This window comes from Protobothrops mucrosquamatus, unplaced genomic scaffold (genome assembly GCF_001527695.2).
Source record: "Protobothrops mucrosquamatus isolate PMUCROS unplaced genomic scaffold, P.Mucros_1.0 scaffold2012, whole genome shotgun sequence".
In the NCBI taxonomy this organism is placed as follows: domain Eukaryota; kingdom Metazoa; phylum Chordata; class Lepidosauria; order Squamata; family Viperidae; genus Protobothrops; species Protobothrops mucrosquamatus.
Genome location: NW_015388124.1, coordinates 91,670 through 111,791, shown reverse-complemented (window position 1 = coordinate 111,791; position 20,122 = coordinate 91,670). Strand labels below are relative to the sequence as shown.

General features: G+C 39.1%; 1 protein-coding gene across 1 annotated transcript in view; it reads left to right on the top strand.

Moving 5' to 3' along the window:
- The first annotated feature begins 8,291 nt into the window (after positions 1-8,291).
- Positions 8,292-20,122, top strand: part of PTCH1 (patched 1) — a 56,137-nt gene continuing 44,306 nt past the window's right edge. The window contains exons 1-7 of the mRNA XM_015823844.1: positions 8,292-8,476; positions 10,020-10,089; positions 10,411-10,502; positions 13,894-14,092; positions 15,879-16,003; positions 18,283-18,430; positions 19,873-20,004. Of these exons, the coding sequence (XP_015679330.1) occupies positions 8,346-8,476; positions 10,020-10,089; positions 10,411-10,502; positions 13,894-14,092; positions 15,879-16,003; positions 18,283-18,430; positions 19,873-20,004 (897 nt within the window). The 5' untranslated portion in view covers positions 8,292-8,345. The remainder of the gene's footprint in view (positions 8,477-10,019; positions 10,090-10,410; positions 10,503-13,893; positions 14,093-15,878; positions 16,004-18,282; positions 18,431-19,872; positions 20,005-20,122) is intronic.

The following is a 20,122-nucleotide window of genomic DNA, read 5'->3' as shown; positions in this document are numbered from 1 at the left end:
CCTAAAATATATATTTATTATTGGTGGGAAGTTTTGATTTTACTGTTGATTCACTGTGAATGTTGTAAACTTGAAAATAAATAAATATGTCTTTCTGGTCTATTAATAGATCTGGAAGTCCTTAAAGATCCAGAAATTGTACCTTGAGCATTTCAATACACCTTAGGTACCTTCCACTTGGTACGATACAGGCAACGGTATATTGGCTCATAGATTTGTCTCTAGATTAGAGATGTTAGCTTCTGTAGACTATTAAGGCATGTTAAGGATAAATTAAGTTTGGGTTGTGCTGCTGGCATATTGCCCAAATTGTGTCAAAACAAATAGGTACTATACTTACTGATAGTAGGCAATGTTGTGTGTGGCATAGGAATGATTAAGATTAGTAATCTAGTCTGTATCTTTTCTATCTTACTGGAAAGTGTTTTGTGAAAGCCGTAATAAATCAACACCATAATTAGCAATAGAGGCCAGTATCTGTGGGCTATCTAGGGATGATTAGATGACATGAATGGTTATGTAAGAACAAATGCGAGAATACAGAAAGGATGGATGGATCATTTGAAGATTAAGGAACAATGCTATTGGTGAACATCTGCATAAAAAAAATTAGTGACGGTTTGGAGAAAATCATATTAAACTATATATCTGATTCAATTAGTATGAAAGGCTGAAATCCAGTAATGAATGAAGTATACAAAGATAATGACATTTTTGAATGTCTGTTAAAGCATAGTTTAGTAATGTCAACAATAGATCTTGAGGAAAAAGTAGACTTAGAAGAAAGGGGGAAAAGTGAACAAAAGTAGAATGTAGATAGAACGTAGACTCTAGAAAGAGGAAGTGTAAAATATATGAAAAAGTATGAAGAACAAAAAAGGATGTGGAAGGTGCTTGTTGGAATACAGTGAAATTAATTTATGTTACCGAGTGAAGGAGGTGTTGGGAATAACACTAAGTATGAAAAAGGATACTTGATGGCATGATGAACTGAAAAGGCTATGATTGAAAAAAATGAGAGTGACTGTTTCAAATGATGAGAGAAAGAGTAATGCAATATTGATGGAGGGAACATTGCAAAAATATAATCAAAGAGAGCAAGGAAACAGTTAAGACTAAAGGAAGCAGAGAGCACACAGAGCAATTTTGATAGAAATTAAAAATTGTTTTGAAACGGGTTGACAGCTAAACAAGGCGCCTCAGGCAGAGTGAATGGAATTACAAATAGCAGTGATGAAATGATTTGGAATGAGACTGAAAGGAAGGAATTTTGGGATTGTTATTTTAGAGATTTGCAAGAGAATGTTAGAGATGTGTCAAAGACTGAATTTGAAACAAATGCTAGTTAGGGAAGGACGTAATAAATTCAGTAGGAATGTTCAAAAATGGTAAAGTTGCAGGAGCAGATGGTGTAACTAGAGAAATGTTATTTATGTATTTATTTGATCAATTTATAAGTCATTTCAGGTGCCAAAACAGTTGTAGATTAAATAAATTAAATGGATTAAATGCAGTTTGCTTATGGGATGGCTGGTGAGCTGGAGAAGTGCTGGGTACGTAGTCAAAATAATTGATTGGATTAGGACCAACAAATAGAATTTAGAAGCACCATTTCTGGACATATGTGTCTGTATGAGTGATAGGCAACTTATTCTTGGGAGATTTGTAGTTTTCAAATCTAAAGTATAGATTTTGATAATCTAAAAATCTAATCAGAGGTACATGATATTTTTACCAGTTTTACTTGAGCTGATAGTTCTAGCTTTAGCAATGTTCTGATTACCTCTAGTCCCACAAAGAAGTATATTGCACGTCCCAACTTCCAAAACCTGCAGGAACAGCCAAATTGTAATGACTTCCTAAATACCAAAAGGTTAGGAACTGTTCTGATTTTCATGGAAACAATCACTTCTGGTGATCGTTGTTGTTAACATTCCTTGGGAAAAGGGATATGCCACCAGATCTTATTGTATGGGCAGATACAATTGAAAGTATATAGTCTCAAAAGTACCAAGATCCCAAACCATGTAGGGTTTTTTAAAGTCAGGTATTGCCTTGAATTGTACCCAGAATTTAACTGGCAACCAGGACAGATCTTGAGGCTGTGATGTTACATGGGGCAAATCAAGATATGCTCATGACTACTAGAGCCACATTGTTTTGGACTTTCCACTTGCTCTTATAGAGCCAGCTCTATTTGAACTATCTATAATTGTCCAAGTGAGACATGATTAAATTGTGATTGAAGCAAATTGTGAATGAAGGGATGACCTCTATATTTCAAGCCAGTTCTGTTGGGGGAGCATGATCCCATCTTAGAACCAAAGCTCAAATTTCTCTGCTCTGTCTTGCTGGGGTTTAGTCAAATTGTTCTTCTCCATCCAGATCCTAATAGGCTGCAGTATCAGAGCAGTACCTGTCTGGCCTAGGGCTGAGAGGTAAAGTTGCATATTGTTTGCATACTGATGATACTTGACCATATTGATTGAACAGATCACCCAGTGGCTTCATATGGATGTTAAATAAGAGTTGAGAAAGCAGAAAGTCCTATAGCTCCCTATAATGCTGCCAATTCTGATGGCTTTTTTAGGTGTGAGAAGCACCACAAAACAGATAAACCCTTTTTCTTGGAAGCAATCAGAAAACATATCATGATTAATGGTATCAAAAGTCTGCCTCAAGACAAACATCAGATCTAGTATGTTCTTTCCTACATAAGTTCAGCTCTGAATGGTCTAGGACAGGGGTAATTAACCTTGGCTCTTTTATGACTCGCGGACTTCAACTCCCAGAATTCCTGAGCCAGCATGGCTGGCTCAGGAATTCTGGGAGTTGAAGTCCACAAGTCATAAAAGAGCCAAGGTTGACTACCCCTGGTTTAGGACCATGGTTGCCACGGCAAAGAAAACTGCTATAACCCTGGGAAAATCCACTGCTTGCAATGAGTTTGAACAACCTGGGTAGGGATACCTCCATACTGTAGTAAAGGCATTACAACAGAGCTGTAATCCCAATTTATCTCTAGAGCTCAATTTCTCCAATGAAGCTTCATGTATGGTTATTGAAATATAACCACACATGAAATTTGGCGCCATCAGAATCTCCTGGGTACAGCCTTACCTAACTTGGGCTTGTCACTGATGCCAAACCTGAGATCTAGACCGGTACATCTTCCATAAGGGAAGACTTCATTTTTGATGTGTTGCAGTACAGTGCTGGCTGAAATTATGCTCAAAAATATTTGAAAGATGGACATTGTTACATATAACGCATGCATATTACTTTTAAAGACTTGTGCTTATCACTTTGACTGTCGAAGTAGAAGAAAAAGGAAAGAAATGGAAGGTAAAATAATTTTTAGGGTGGTTGGGTTTTTGTTTTTGTATGTTCTACACAGAAAATTACCTAAATGATTTTGACATAGGGCAGGGGTAGGCAACCTTGGCTCTTTTATGACTCGTGGACTTCAACTCCCAGAATTCCTGAGCCAGCCATGCTGAGGGGAAAGGGAGAGTTTCCAAGCTGAGCCATTGTGGCTCAGGAATTCTGAGAGTTGAAGTCCATGCGTCATAAAAGAGCCAAGGTTGCCTACCCCTGACATAGGGCATTGGTTTTCATGCCATTTTATGGCATTATTTTGTATTTGATACAACATGGAGCATAGTTGCACAAAAGTGCAACTTTTGCTTTAAAGAATTCATTTGCCAGGGAAATTTGAGAGGGGAAAACACATTGTTATGCTATATCCAGGAAGACTGATAAATTTATAGTACTAAGCTAAATATGGGTTGTTTTACAACAGAGACGGGCAGTCTCTAAATACCATAGATAAATAAAAAATATGAGTAGAATTAGATATTAATCTATAGACTAGTTCCTTTCATTTTCAGAAACCAGTTTGACATTCCTTTAGTACTGAGGCAAACCTGCACAACATAAAAGCTCACAGGCTACCAGTGTTTTGGAAAAATAATCATTTCACTGCCACCAAACAATGCCATCCCTAGGAACGATCTGCCATTGTCACCTTGATTTTTACTGTCACTTCCACCCCAAAAGACACACTGAAGAGCACCTCCAAGCCTCATTAACACTGCCAACTCCGTTGCTGCCACTGCTCTGCTAGCCCACAAACAACTGATTGGCACACCAGCTATTCCTTGTGACCTGCAATTATTTTTAAAGTATTAATCTGGCCCTTTCTCTACAAACGGTGGTGTCCTAGACCAGGGGTAGGCAACCTTGGCTCTTTTATGACTTGTGGACTTCAACTCCCAGAATTCCCGAGCTGGCTCAGGAATTCTGGGAGTTGAAGTCCAAGAGTCATAAAAGAGCCAAGGTTGCCTACCCCTGTCCTAGACAAAGGTATGATGTTGGTTTGGTACTTGAATAAGACATTTACAAAAGTAGTATTACGATTGTGACATTTTTCCTTCTTAATGATAAGGTTTGGGACATGTTTGAATTTTGGAGATGATGTCTGTGGAATTAATTTCTCCTGTGCCTCTTTTCTTTTCTCCACTTCTTACAGCTTATGAAAGGTTACTTTTTAACTGCCATCTGAATATACTGTTTTTGAAATACGCTGAAGCGGTTAATGTATCTCAAAATAAGTTGCCAGATTTAATTTTATTCATAACTGATCAGTACTAAAAGATCTGCTGTCAACATAATTTCCTTAGATTTCTAAAAGCTTTATCCCCATCTATTGATTTATTATTATTATTTTCTCTTTGGCTTTATGCAAGGTTGGAAAAGTCAATTTTTCTTCTTATAATGCTGCTTGTTTGAATTTGCCTTGTTAAGTGAGATTAATAGAGTTTGACAGCATCCTGAGTCGGGCAATCATGTCCATTGATATTAAACAGTTGGCCACTTATAATGCTGTCCTTTGGCATGCATAGATTAGTCCTCTCAGTTGAAATAAGTTAGAAATTCTGATGAGTCCAGAAATAAAATAGTATATGAACTTGAGTATGGATGGCAGAGCATGTATTTTACATACAAAATGGTAATAAGAGTTATTTGAATCTACAGGTTGTTTATTCTACACATTGTAAAATAAAATTGGACATGATTTGCTGGGAAGTCCATTTTTTTTGAAATGGGGTTTAAAATCAAACTTGACATTTCTGCAATATTTTGATTGATTTGCATAATGCAAATTTTGCATTCTGCCTTCATAAATGAAATTATGACACATTTACACATTATGTTTATCTATGACCACATGTATACATATATAGTTTCTTTGCAATTTGGAATATTGTTTTCATTCAAAACAGTCACAAACTTTTACGTTCATTTGAAATTCAATTAGAGCTTTTACAAGATTGTAGTTTAACAATAATTTCACTAAAGATTTCCAAATATCAAAATAATTAGTGGCAATTGCACAAATGAGAAGATTGAGTAATTTATGTTCTTATTTGCTGTGTCTAAAACATGAGCCCAGGCTATTTAGAGGCAGAAGTTGCAGTTGTTAGAAAAAATTACTTTTACAATTCGTTGCATTGCAGTTGCTAATTCTTATTATTGCCTTTGGTTTTACAGGTAGTCCTTGACTTACAGCAGTTTGTTTAGTGACCGTTCAAAGTTACAACAGCGTTGAAAAAAGTGACTTATGACCACTTTTCACACTTACAACCGTTGCAGCATCCCCATGGTCCTGTGATTTACATTCAGATGCTTGACAACTGGCTCATATTTATGACAGTTGCAGTGTCCCAGGGTCACTTGACCCCCTTTTGCGACCTTCTGACAAGCAAAGTCAATGGGGAAGCCAGATTCATTTAAGAACCGTGTTACTAAGTTGACAACTGCAGTGGTTCATTTAACAAATATGACAAGAAAAGTCCTAAAATGGGGCAAAACTCACTTATTTTTCACTTTGCAACATAAATTTTGGGCTCAATTGTAAGTTGAGGACTACCTGTATTCTTTTTTTTTTTAAGGAAATTAATTCTGCAATTATTCACAATTCTACATTTGTTTATCTTGTTCTTTGGAAATAGCCTAAAAAGCTACTTCTGTCATACATTAACTTTTTTTTGGGGGGGGGGCAGGATCATGCTGTTCACCATCATTTTTTCTTTGTCTTTCTGTTCCCCTCTTAATCTGTCATATGCCACAATACACCCCCAAAAGAGGTACAATTCACCAGTTCCACTCTAAGGCAGATGTGCTGCTGTGTTCCCTCTGCCTAGTCTTGTATGTAGACTTTGAAACTAGTTAGAATTCTAGAAGTAGTGCAAGGCTGAGTGCACTTCAGTCTGTGTAGCATACAATCTACATGGCATACCAAAACTGTGGTAACCCAGAATAAAGGAAAAAAATGAAATACTGAGACAGATAACAGCAAGAAGATTGGTTGGGCTGAGGGCCTTGTTAGTGTATCAGGAAACAAACTGAAAAGTTAACACATATGTAAATTGATTCCTCACGAGCCCGAGGTGATTCCATGTTCCTCTAGGACAGTGGTGGGGAACCTATGGCACGCGTGCTAGAGGCAACACTCGGAGCCCTCTCTGTGGGCACGCGCGCTGTCGCCCCAGCCCTGCCTCCCCCTGCGGCCCCTCCTCACCAGCAGCCCCCCCGGAGGAGAGTCGCCCCCAGGCACGGCCCACACAGAGCAGCGCAGCCAAGGACATGGCAGCCAGGACAAGACTCTGCCCTCGCGTCCCGTCGCATGCAGATGATGTTCCGAGGTGTGGACGGAGGGCATGGCTGCCATGGCGCTGCAGGGCCGCCTGGGCGATCTGCAGTGGGCCATGGAGGCGGTGGGTGGTCCTGCGGGCGGGCAGGGCAGGGAGCGGACAGGGGCGGAGCAAGGGCAGGGGGTGGAGCAGGGGCGGGGGGGCGGGTTTTGGGCACTTGGTCTCTAAAAGGTTCGCCATCACTGCTCTAAGAGATTGTGCATACAGCAGTGTTTAAAGGATAAACCATTTTTAAAATTCATGGTTAAAAATGCTCTTGAAATAATTACTGTTCTGTCAATTTGAACACATCTGTGAAAAACAGAGGTTTAATGAAGACTGTGATAGATGAAGTGCAGATAGTCCTTGACTTACCACCACAACTGGGACTGGAACTTTGGTCACTAAGTGATGTGGTCATTTAGTGAGTCATTATGTCACCAGACCTGAATTTACTACTATTTTACTGCTGTTGTTAAGTGAATCACGCAGCCATTGAGTGAATCCAGTTTCCCCAATTGACTTTGTTTGTCGGAAAACAACTGGGAAGGTTGCAAATCACAATCAAGTGACTGCAAGATGCTGCAACTGTGTCTTGTACTCACGTGACCACAGGGTTGGTGCAATAGTCATAAGCCACTTTTTCTCAGGCTGTCGTAACTTTGAACCATCATTAAATGAACGATCATTAGTCGAGGACAATCTATAAGTCCCTACATGTTTACAAAAATATAAAAGAGAAGACCTATTTATATGTCTTCAAGACCTGAAATGTTACTTTGACAATGATCATGAAGCCACAAGGCTTCAAAGCGCACTTAGTATGGCCATTGCTGAGAATTCTGGATATTGAAGTCCATGCATTTGGAGGGGACCCAGGTTGGGAAGCTGTCTTCTCAGGTTTATTGCCATTTAATTTGTCATGAAATCCATATTCTGATATGCTAAAGTTCACTACAGAAATTCTAGACTCTCCCGGTAGTTTACTAAATGTAAGTTGACTGTCCTCTGAATCTGCACTTTTAAGTGACCTTCACTTAACAGTATTTTTACATTTTAAGTAGCAGCAGCAGGATATACTAATGTTCATTTACTCTTTCCCTCCTAGCTGCGTTTATTTCCTTTCTGCTTTTGCCAAATTATTTAGGAGAAGAGTGTAAATTGAAGCCATTTATCTTGAAATGTGCCATTGCAGCAGACTGTTTATACAAGTGTAAGAAATTGTAACACAGAAATATTTGGTCTGGTCTGAATGGAAAAAGGATTTTTTTTTATTTTTTTTTAACAAACTTTGTAAGTGTGGAATTTTTGATAGGATACCGAAAATGCATGTGTTTAGCACAAATGGACTTGTGACTTGGACTTTGCAGTACGGGAACTTTTTTTTTTTTTAAGTAAGGAAAATGTATGTGGCTTTTTTTTGCACTGCACACAAAATTAGCTCTCTTTAAAGTTGCTTCAGCTCTTAATAGACAATAAAACTATTCCATGCATATGGGAAAATTTATTGGTGAGCCTGTGAGCTTTTAGAATGTGTATAAAGAGTCCATTCTTGCTGGCTAATCCCAAGTTGTAAATATTTGTCTGTCAGTTGGTGGGCGAGTGAGTCGGGAGTTAAGTTACACACGGCAAAAGATTGGAGAAGAGGCCATGTTTAATCCTCAACTGATGATTCAGACACCACAAGAAGAGACTGCTAATGTACTAACAACAGAAGCGCTCAGACAGCACCTTGATTCTGCACTACAAGCCAGCAAGATACATGTATATATGTACAACAGGTAAGATGGAAAGAACAAAGCTCTTTCCTTCCTTCAAATCTCAGAGCAGTTGTGGAAATGATTTGCTCCAACCTGGTCATTTTCTGCAGTAACGTGTGAATCAGAACTCACTCAGAAGAAATTCAGAGGCTCCCTAGAATTTTATTTTATTGTAAGAACAGCGTTTCCTGGAACATTTGCTTTTCAACATTTGCAAAGTTACTAGTTTTCCTGGAGAGCTAGTCCTCAACTTATGACCCCAATTGAGCCCCAGATTTTTGTTGCTAAGCGAGACATTTGTTAAGTGACTTTTGCCCTGCTTTACGACCTTTCTTGCCACAGTTGTTAAAGTGAATTAGTGCAGCTGTTAAGTTAGTAATACTGTTGTTAAGTGAATCTGGAAAAGGTGGCAAAAGCTGAACACGTGACCCCGGGATACTGCAACCCTCATAAATACGAGTCAGTTGCCAAGTGTCTGCATTTCGATCACGTGACCATGGAGATGCTGCAACGGTCATAAGTGTGAAAAATAGTCATGTCACTTTTTTCAATGCCGATGTAACTTTGAACAGACAGTAAATGAACTGTTGTAAGTCAAGAACTCCTTGTAATATTTGCATAGTTCGGCCTTAATTTTTCAGTTCAGGAGCCGTTAAAAAAACATCAACATGGCAACTTTCATATGGTTTCAGCTACCCTCTCGATTTTGTTGAGCCCCACTGCCTGTGACCCTGTTTCTTTTGGCAACTGGGACCTGGGGAAAATCTTGATTTAGCCACATCCCTCGATGTTCATCATAGTTTACAATGCTTGAAACCATTGTGCTTTCAGCTATTAAGTTAAAAAAATAATCTTTTCTTTTTGGCATAAAACATCCAAAGTATAACTTCGGACTGTGTTGGGTTGCTGACATATCTAGTATAAACAGGTCCCAGTTGTGGGAGTCAGTAATATTAAACAATGGTTTAAGCTAGTATTAAAGCACAAATTTCAACTTATCTTGAAGGGATCTTACAGTGAGTTTGTTTTGCAAAGTTCAAAACTGTTTTTGATCCAATGTAGATAAACGTTCAGCATAAATTTACCCTGACATACGGGAAGGGTTCAACGCAGCAGGGAGTCCTTTGCATTCACCAAGTGGTAAAGAGAATGGGCATTTTCTCTACAGCACCGTTCTGCGGCCTAATACCCTCCAGATGTGCCAAAGTTCTAATGCTCTTTAGCAGACATGAGATGTAGCTCACATCTGGAGTGTACCAGTTTGGCAAAGGCTGACCTACAATATTGCAAATTCAATTTCCATTAATCTTGCCTGGTGGTTTCTGAGAAATTTGAGTTGCATGGTTAGAATCAGGAAGGATCCTCAATACAAGAGGCTAAAAGGACCAGCAGGCCATCAAAATCTAACTATTATTACTGTCATAAGGTGATTATACCCATAAAGGTGAACTAATTTAATTCAAACAGCAGCACATCCTAAGAGTGACAAAAAACCCCTTTGAAAATAGAGGTAGTCCTCGACTTATGGCCAATTGTTAATGTAATTTGCTCTTCATTTTTGCAGACAATGGAAATTGGAACATTTATGTCACAAATCAGGGGAACCCATCACAGAAACAGGTTACATGGACAAGGTAGAGACAATGTATTTATTACATTTTTATTTATTTATAACCTGCCTTTATTATTTTTACAAAAAACTCAAAAGCAGTGAATCTTCCTCCTTATATTTTCTCCACAACAATCCTGTGAGGTGAGTTGGGCTGAGAGAGAAGAACTGGCCCCAAGTCACTCAGCTGGCTTTCATGGCTAAGACGGGATTTGAATTCATAGTCTCCTGCTTTCTAGTCTGGTGCCTTAACCACTAGACCAAACTTGCAGTCATGCATTTTTATGTATATTTCCCCGAGATGTATAACAATAGTTTGAGGGGTTTTTTTCTGTTTCTTTTACAGATTATAGAACACCTTTACCCTTGTTTAATTATCACACCACTGGACTGCTTCTGGGAGGGCGCAAAGTTACAGTCTGGGACTGCATATCTACCGTGAGTAATGTGTGTTGATTTCTATTTTATTTTACCAGTTTAATGGGGCTTCACTTAGCTAGTGTTTATTCTGATGTTGGACTGAACACAAAATGTGCTCAGACTCTCAATGATTTAATATGGATTGAGGTAGGGGCATGCGTTAGAAGTTGGAGGTTGTAAGGCAAAAAACAAACAAAAACAAAACCTAAGATGGTAGCCACAATCATATGATTGAAGTTATATTACATTTTTACATGCATCTCACAATATATGTAAAAGGACAGGCCATTGATTACACTGCTGCAACTGCCATCTTGATTTTTTGACACTTCCCCTTAACCCAGATCTGGTCCCTTGGATATCCTTGGCTCTAGGTATTTGAACTAGATTCATATTTCATTTGCAGTTAGAATTGATACTGACATAATCATCTCAGTATCAGCTTACACTGAGAGTAAAACATTTTAAACAATGTGTTTTGAAAAGTTTTGAGGACCTTCAGTGAACTCGGTCATGACAGTGTGTACTGAACATCTGAGAAATTACAATAACAGGTCCTGAGTTTTGCATGAGTTGAAGTGTATGTGACAGTGGTGTCCAACATTGGTATATGACCTGCTTATGTTTTTCACATCTATCTATACAACAGTTTCTTTTGTTTCGTGCTTTCACTAAATATTAACCCAAAAAATGGTCTTTGCCCTATTACAAGAGAACCCCCCAAATCAATTACTCTGTCTTCTGGCAACTTCCATCATATTTTAGAATGCTTCTGTTATGACAATAAGGACATGTGCTATAATTTGATCCCTCTGATTTCCCTCCTTGATGGAAAAGATCTATAAGGAGAGCAATTGAGTGAACTTGGTTACAGCTCTTTGCAGGAAAGCAATTCCTCCTTGCATAATGCAAAGATCCTGCAGAAGCCATGATTACATCAAAATGTATTATAAAGTTATCATAACATAGTGGTGGTATAAATATGCAATTTGGATATTTTTCATTATGCATGGAATGTTGCTCCCTTCTCCCATTCCCAGTGGGTACCTTTGCCAAAAGGATCTAGGACAACTCAGTACGGCCAATTCACTGCTGCCAGCTCGCCACCACAAGTTGCCTCTTGCCAACATGCCACCACCACCAGGTCGCCACAGGACAACTCCACATAGTCAACTCATTGCGGAGACAACTCACAGCTGGAGAGAGAGCTGGGTGGTTGAGTAAGTGGGTGGGTGGGCAAAGTGCAGAGTGGCAACAGCGGCCAGGGGCTTACCATTTTCACACACACCTGCTGCCACTACCACACTGAGTTCTGGGCTGAAGAGGCCAGGAATGATGGCAGTGGGTGGGGTGGGCAGCGGGGAGGTAGTGGTGGCCGGGGGACATCCCATTTTCACACACCCCACCACTACCGCATCAAGCTCCAGACCAAGGCTGGTGACGGCGGTGGTGATGGGTGTGTGTGAAAATGGGATGCCCCCGGCGCCGTCACTGCTCTGCGTTCTGCCCGCCTACTTCCTCACCACCTGACTTTCCTTCCATCTGCCCACGGCAAGTTGTCCCCATGGCAAATTGGCCGTGTGTAGTTGTCCTGCAACCCCGGCAGTGAATTGGCAGAGGTGACTTGGCAGTGGCAAGCTGGAGGCGGTGAGCTGGTTGCATTGAGTTGCCATGGCGAGTAGTCCCTTTCCATTGCCAAAATAGGTTGTCTTTTGGAGATGAGTTGCTATAAGCCGGGGATGCCCAACCTTGGCAACTTTAAGACTTGTAGACTTCAATTCTTGGAATTCATGGCTGGCTAGAAAATTCTGTGACTTGAAGTCCACAAAGTTGTCAAGGTTAGAAACCCCTGCTTTAAGCTGTGGGGGAATATGGTAATGATTGCTGTGACATTTTCAGGGGATTGGATTGAATTATTGATTCTTCTTCCAATTTTCTGGCTTCAATACTTTTATTTAAGAAGAATTGGAATATTAGTCTTATCAGAACATTTTCATTGCTTAAAACAACAGCAGAAATCCTACCGGTTAGTCACTGGTTTGTCACCAAATTTTGAGCAGAATCTCAGGACCACAGAAAGAGTCAGTAATTTGAATATTTAATATATATTTTTTGCTTTGGTTCTTTCAATGTTTGTACTATGCTGTCAACATATGCTTATGAGAGAAAAGGCAAGGGTCCCAATTAACTTCATAGTTTTTTTCATTTCCCAAAGGCAACATTCTCACTGTTATATGATGGTTATTGGTGTTTATATTTGAGGAAATAAAAGTACAATGAAAAGTATAATGATAGCAGTTGGACTAACAATACTTGTAAAATAAAAACATGAAAATTGCTTCTTTCAATTAACCCTGTAATAGAAAACTTGAGCAGAAGCTAAGTTTTCTTTATTGGGCCTTTAAGTGGCATGAAGTCTCTCTTTTGGATATTGTTACTTTCAACATGTTCTATATTTTAAAAAGTTTAAATTCATTTAGGTTAATTGCATAGCTTATTTATATGGTACAGTTTTTGCCCTGGCTTGTCTGTCCCTGTAAAGGCAACATGCAATGGCTATTGCTTAACTTTCAGTGTGGACTTTTAAAAATGGGACAATGAAGGCGCTTGCGTTTTCTGGTTGGGAGAGTCTGAATAATATCTTAAGCCTGGTTAAGCAGATACAGTGGTCTGAACCAGAAAAAAGTCAGGCAAAAGCCTTTATGGTCTGGCAACATCACAAAATCAAAAGTGGAAATGAAAAAAAAAATAGCAGCAGAGGCTCAGGAGTTTATAAAAAAAGTTCACCATGTCTGAAGGAGCACAGTGCTTATAATTTTCTTTGTGCGTGTTTTTGATTAATATATGGCAAATATTTTAAAGAAAGACATTTTTTAATATCATATGAACTTCTCTCTGATACTTGAACATTTCCTATATTTATGACTGCTGAATTCCTTATTTTTTCTGAGTCATCATTTAGTTACTAAATTATTCATCTAAAATTTATACTTAAGATACTAGTTCAGATACTAATTTTCTTGCTTATTTGATTATCTCAATTCAATAAATGAATAAACGGGCACAATGTAATAGTTGAGGTAAGAATAAAGACTTAACTACAACCTCTAAAATCCCCTCAAACCATTAGATTGAAGAGTCTCTGTTTACTAGCATTGACTTAGGCATGGATATGATGCTCATGTGAAGAAGAAATTTTGTGGGTTAAAAACCAGCTTTAAGATAAGAATTTTTAGCAAGTTTTTCCATGACAAATCTTGTGGCAATGTTTTAAATATCATTATGCACATGTCAGTGAACTTTGTTTCAAAAAAATATGAATGTGAGTCGGAGTGAGGAAGCAGTAAATAAATATTTACAAAAGTCTGGCAACTCTTGATACCTTTTCATTTTTCTCTTCATGGGACAGAGGAAAACCCCATTTGCAGTGGACCAACTTTGACCCCTTAGAATTCTTGGAAGAGCTGAAGAAGATAAACTCCCAAGTAGATACTTGGGAGGAGATGCTGAATAAGGCAGAAGTTGGCCATGGATATATGGATCGGCCTTGCCTAAACCCTGATGATCCCGACTGTCCTATAACCGCCCCCAACAAAAATTCAACCAAAGTAAGTTAATTCTTCTTTTTTTATCAGCCAAAGGAGAAAAATGTGCTGACAAAGCAGATTGTAATTCCATATCATAAAATCATTGTCAACAATATGATGCAGTTTCAGGATAGCAGTATTTGAGCCCCTTATACAGCTTTAAGTTCAGAATTCTGGTTGGTAAAATGATGATTGGTCACACCGACTTGAATTGTTCTGCTAACAGAAGAAAATAAGGCAATAATAAGGAAGTTCCAGACCAAGACACCTACTTATTTCTAATTTAACAAACAAGCTTCAAGGACTGAAGAACAAACAATAGCTTTGAAATGATATATATATAATATATTATATTCTAAATTTTGTACTGCAGAGAAAGGGATATTGGAATATTAATGCAGTTAGGTTTGCAAAGCCACTAAATACTCATGAGTGTTAAATGATAGATGTGACTGAACAAATTGCTACCAATCAGGTTCTATATACAAATGCTGTAGTATCAAAGAATGGAAACTTTTGTAGTTAACTTAACAAGTTTCCAAAATAGCATCTTTTTATTACAAAATACAAATATCTGTAATTGGCATGTTTGCATTTTATTCCAGGTCAGCTAAAGAAATTTATTCTAGTTTTTGAAATTCCCTCAAACACTGAGATTGAGGGAGTCTGAAGTATTGAGGGGTGTTGCTTTAGGATACCAAGCACTGTTTTTTAATTCATTTTCTAAAATTGTTTCTGATGTGATTCTATTGTTGCTCTAAGCCACCCAGCATTATAGTATATAATATGAATAGCTATATTTTCTTAATAAAACAAATATTTATTCTACCATTTAGATTTATATTAAAAGAAATTAAACACTCAAATGGAAGTACCGGCCTATTTTGTTCGTTGATATATTTATTTAATGGATTATGCTATACTTGTTTTTAAAAATGAATGTATTATCTTTGTGCAAACTTTATATTTAAAACAAAATAAAAAAATTCAAAATGTCCATAGTTTGGAGCTCCTTCAGTGGTAGATAGGAAGTAGACAGGATATGAGTGACTTCTCTATAAAGATTTTACTGTGTTGCTGGAATGAACTTTCCTTTTTTCCTCTCTTGATTCTCTTCTTTTATTATTGTTGTTGTTGTTGTCGCTTAATAAGTTTTCCAGGGATAACTCAAAGCAGCTGACGTTTATTTGCTGCCTAAGTTAGAAAAATAAATGGCTTCCTTTCATACAGACTGCAGATACCCCAAATAATCATGTTGTTGTGCCACATGAATAAAAAAAAACCCTCAAATGCTGCATCTTTAGCAATAAAAGTACAAGAACAGACTAAATCAACCTTTGCTAGCTTTTCATGACAACCAAAATCTACTACCTAAGGCAGGGGTCTTCAAACTTGGCCCTTTTGTGACTTGTGGACTTCAACTCTGGCTGAGGAATTCTGGAAGTTGAAGTCCTCAAGTCATAAAAGGGCCAGGTTTGAAGACCCCTGACCTAAAGCAACTACTTCTCTCTACTTAGAGGTAAAACCACCTTGAAAAATATAAAAATGTACAGCTACCAACCTGAGAGAAAATCCAAAGCTACATCTGCCAGAATCAATCCTGGAAGCATGAAAATACTTCCATAAAGAACATTCTTACTCTCTCCTCGCCCCTTTCAGAGTTTGCAACCAGAGCAGGATTTGCAGGATTTATGCATATTAGAAAACTTACCTTCAGGGGTATCCAAAGTGGCATCAGTGATCCTCCAAAAAATGTGAACTTTCCTGTCTTTGATTCTGTAACACTTTTTTTTTTAAATATTTCCAGCCTCTTGATGTCGCCCTTGCTTTAAACGGTGGATGCTATGGGCTGTCAAAAAAATACATGCATTGGCAAGAAGAACTGATTATTGGTGGCACTGTTAAAAATGGTACTGGGGGGAAACTTGTCAGGTAAGCACTCGTAATCCAGTAATTCCTGCCTGGGACATCCTGGTTTGGGTCTACACACCTCTAGGGTGCACTATGGTTTGGATGGTCTTGGCTTAAACTCTTGTGACAACCTAGCTCCGTGGTGGCGAACCTATGGCACGGGTGCCACAGATGGCACGCAGAGCCCTCTATGTGGGCACGCATGTCGGCGCCCCAGTCCTAGGCCTTCAGCTGGGTTTTATAAAACCTTTTCGCTTTAGTCCCACCGCCGGGTGGAAAAAAAAAAGGTTCAATCAATCAATCAATTTCAGCTTCTCGTGGGGAAAAAAAAGATCTTGCAAAGTTGGAATTGATTGATTGAACTTTTTAGTCCCACCCAGTCTGCCGTTACCACCGTAGCTACACCCAGCCATTTGGCCACACCCAGCCAATGGGCCACACCCAGCCAATGGGCCACGCCCACCCGGCACCTGACGATACTTAAGTGGGTTTTGGGTTGCAGTTTGGGCACTCGGTCTCTAAAAGGTTCGCCATCACTGACCTAGCTATTTTGTTACATATGTCATGGCCTATAGCCAACTGTTCTTAGTCAACAGATCTTGCTTTAAACAAACCATGGCTTAATGTGAAGTGTTAATCCAACTGTTGTTTTCTTTTGAGTGAAAAATTTAGTGTCGGTAATGTGAGAATTCTTTTTTCTTCCATTCAATCATATCCAGTTCTTGGAGATTGCCTGGACAAATCCCTATGGTTTTCTTGGCAAGCTTTTTCAGACATAGTTTGCCATTGCCTCCTTTTCCTGACTGGCCAAAGGTCACCTAGCTGGCTTTGTGCCCAAGGCAGGATTAGAACTCACCGTTTCCTAGTTTTTAGCCTGACGCCTTAGTTAGATAACATGAATTTTATTGTCATTTTTCTGTATACACAATGGCACACATTACAGTGAAATTCCAATGCCCGTTCTCGAAAGGAAAAAAAAAACGCCACTCATCAAACAATGTTACCATCCCAAGGATAACAATAATAACACACCAAACTGACTCTCAGTGAGAGTACCACTATTTATTATACCTATAAAATGCATTTTTGTTTATGAGATAGTGGGGATAATGCTTAGTAAAAATATTAAAATTGAAGTCCTCCTTAGTACATATAATGCAAAAGGAAAAAAAACCATGCAGCATATGATTTAAATTAGAGAGCAACAGTTTTCAGCAAAGTGTACCTCCCATTTGAGCTCTAGTAATTTTACTCTTTTTCCACTTGTATGTTAAGAGGTCATGATACCTATGTAGAAGTCATGATACCTGTGTAGCCCACGGTTATCTTTTTGGTGACTAATGATTATATGATCCATTGGAGATTTTGGTCTCTGGAATAGGATGGAGGTGACTTCTCCCCCGTGTCACATCACATGCTATTACATAGGATCACCCATCCCCCCACTTTCTGGACGGAAGATGAGAATCCTGTTCAGTGATAGAAACTTCTGTTAGAGCCTACTGCATATGGAAGGATCCCATTTGCTGCAACTGTGTTAATTTGTGTACTTTTTATGCTTCTTGAAAAAAAAACTTCACTTTTAAGACTTCCATTTTCTTCAGATTGTTTGCCATCCAAACCATCTCCTTGACAGGCGCGACTCCTCTATAGGTCCTGCTACTTTGTGAATGGTGCCTTATTTAAATTATACAGAGAGATTAGGCATAAGAAGACTGAATCAGATCAGCCCTTTAATAGAGAAACCGGACGGTAGCTCATAGGCTTTTTATATTCCAATGTCTCTGCATCCGCTTTACATCTATGATAGGATCAGTTTTTTATATCAAGATATAAGAAGATAAAGAGGTTTTTATAACAGGAATGTCTGACCGTGACAACTTTAAGACCGGTGGACTTCAACTCCCAGAATTCCCCAGCCAGCAATGCTGGCTGGGGAATTCTGGGAGTTAAAGTCCACAAGTCTTAAAGTTGCCAAGCTTGGACACCCCCAGTTTATAACTTAGATTTCCCCCTCCATTTTAAACAACACCAAAAATGATTCCTAGTCAAATAAAATGTGTAGAGCAATTATAAAAAAATATATTGAAGAAATGGCTTTCTGCTGCCCAGTTTCTGGCTTTCTGCTGCCCATTAGAACAGTCCTCCAAACCCAGCAAAGATCACTCCCATCCCATAAGCAAAGATTGTGCATTTGGTGACATCGTGCAGTGAAACCAGGTTTTGTTTTTTTTTTCTGTTTGGAGGGGGAGACTCTGGTCGCCCCTTTCTCCTTCTAAGTCCCCCATTCTTTCTTACAGTGCTCAGGCTTTACAGACCATGTTTCAGCTAATGACTCCAAAGCAAATGTATGAACACTTCAAGGGTTACGACTACGTTTCGCACATCAACTGGAATGAGGACAAGGCGGCTGCGATCCTGGAAGCATGGCAGAGGATGTATGTTGAGGTAAAATGGACGTTTGCTTGGAGAATGGTTTCTTTCTAACTTTCACTGTAAACCCTACTAGCTCTTGTCATTGCAATCCTTCAGGGATCTTCCTTGAGATAGGAGATAGCTAGAAAATGGAGGATACTGTGTTGGGATTCAACCCCTGTCATTCCCAGCCGGTATGCTGGCTAGAAAGAGGAAAGAGGCATGCTTAGGTCTAGCTGAGTAAGAACTTTTTTTTTTTAAAGAAGAAACAAATACATGAAAAAAACCTGCCACCCGCAGCAAGATTTGAGTGAAACATTGCTGGTTCTTCTGTTGTTAAAATGAAAGAAATGTGTTTTTGTTAGAATGCATGGCTTTTAAAATTCATTGTCTTGAGCTGCTTTGGGCTGCCAAGGCTTAAGGAGAAAAAGTGAGCATTTGGTTAGGATGATTCTTACACACACACACACACACACACACACACACACACACACACACACGCTCCCAGCAAAGGTGTCTGGAAAACATTAGCCCGCCACAGAATCTGTTCACAGCTGCAGTCCCCTTGGTGAGGTCATGTGACATTATCTGGCCTTTGTTTCCCAGGCATTGACCTCTGCTGAGCTGCTTGTGACCTCTTTGAAGTGTCCAGCCAATGAAAAAAGAGAGGGCTACTCTTAAGAATTTGTTGTTTTTAGATTGGGTATAACAACAAATCAGTTGTAGACTTCTGGATGGAATGCAGAAAAGGGTGCAGGAGGGGCCGGGTGAGCTATGAGCCTTCTTCAGTTTCACTATTTTAAATAAATTGCCATTTCCCTCTCTTTCAAGGTGTACAGTTCCTATTTGATCTGTAGCAGCCTGCTGTGGCTCTGCATTGGGTATGGCAATTATATTGACAAAGGGTCAAGGATGCAACGGTAGTGTTAGTAGAGGAGAAGAACGCCTGTGGGTGAGTGAGAAGAGAGAGCAACAGATAAAGTGAGGGCAACAACTAAAAAGTTAGTGTCAATAGAAGTCTGCTTCAGAAATACAGGGGGTCCTCGAGTTACAACCACAATTGAGCCCAAAATTTATGTTGCCCAGTGAGACATTTGTTAAGTGAGTTTTGCCCCATTTTGCGACTTTTCTTGCCACATTGGCTAAGTGAATCATTGCATTTGCTAAGTTAGTAACATGGTTGTTAAGTGAATCTGGATTCCCCATTGACTTTGCTTGCCAGAAGGTCGCAAAAACTAATCACGTGACCCCGGGGACACCGCAACCGTCATAAATATGAACAGTTGCCAAGCATCTGAACTTTGATCATGTGACCGTGGGGATGCTACAGTCGTGCGAAAAACAGTTATAAGTCATTTTTTTCAGTGCCGTCGTAACTTTGAATGGTCACTAAATGAACTGTTGTAAGCCGAGGACTACCTGTATATCATAGTGACTTCCTTTCTGTAATTACAGCTCCCATCTTCTTTTCATAGGTTGCTCATCAAAGTCTTGCACAAAACTCTACTCAGAAGGTGCTTTCCTTTACAACGACGACGCTGGAGGACATCCTAAAGTCATTTTCTGACGTCAGCGTCATCAGAGTTGCTAGTGGCTATCTATTAATGGTAAAATAGATTTAATGTTAATTTTATTCTTCCTTAGTCTTCTTCAAGCTCATGCCATCCAGATACGGAAAGGACCAGGCTGGAGAAATCTGTAATTCATGATGTACCACTACATGAG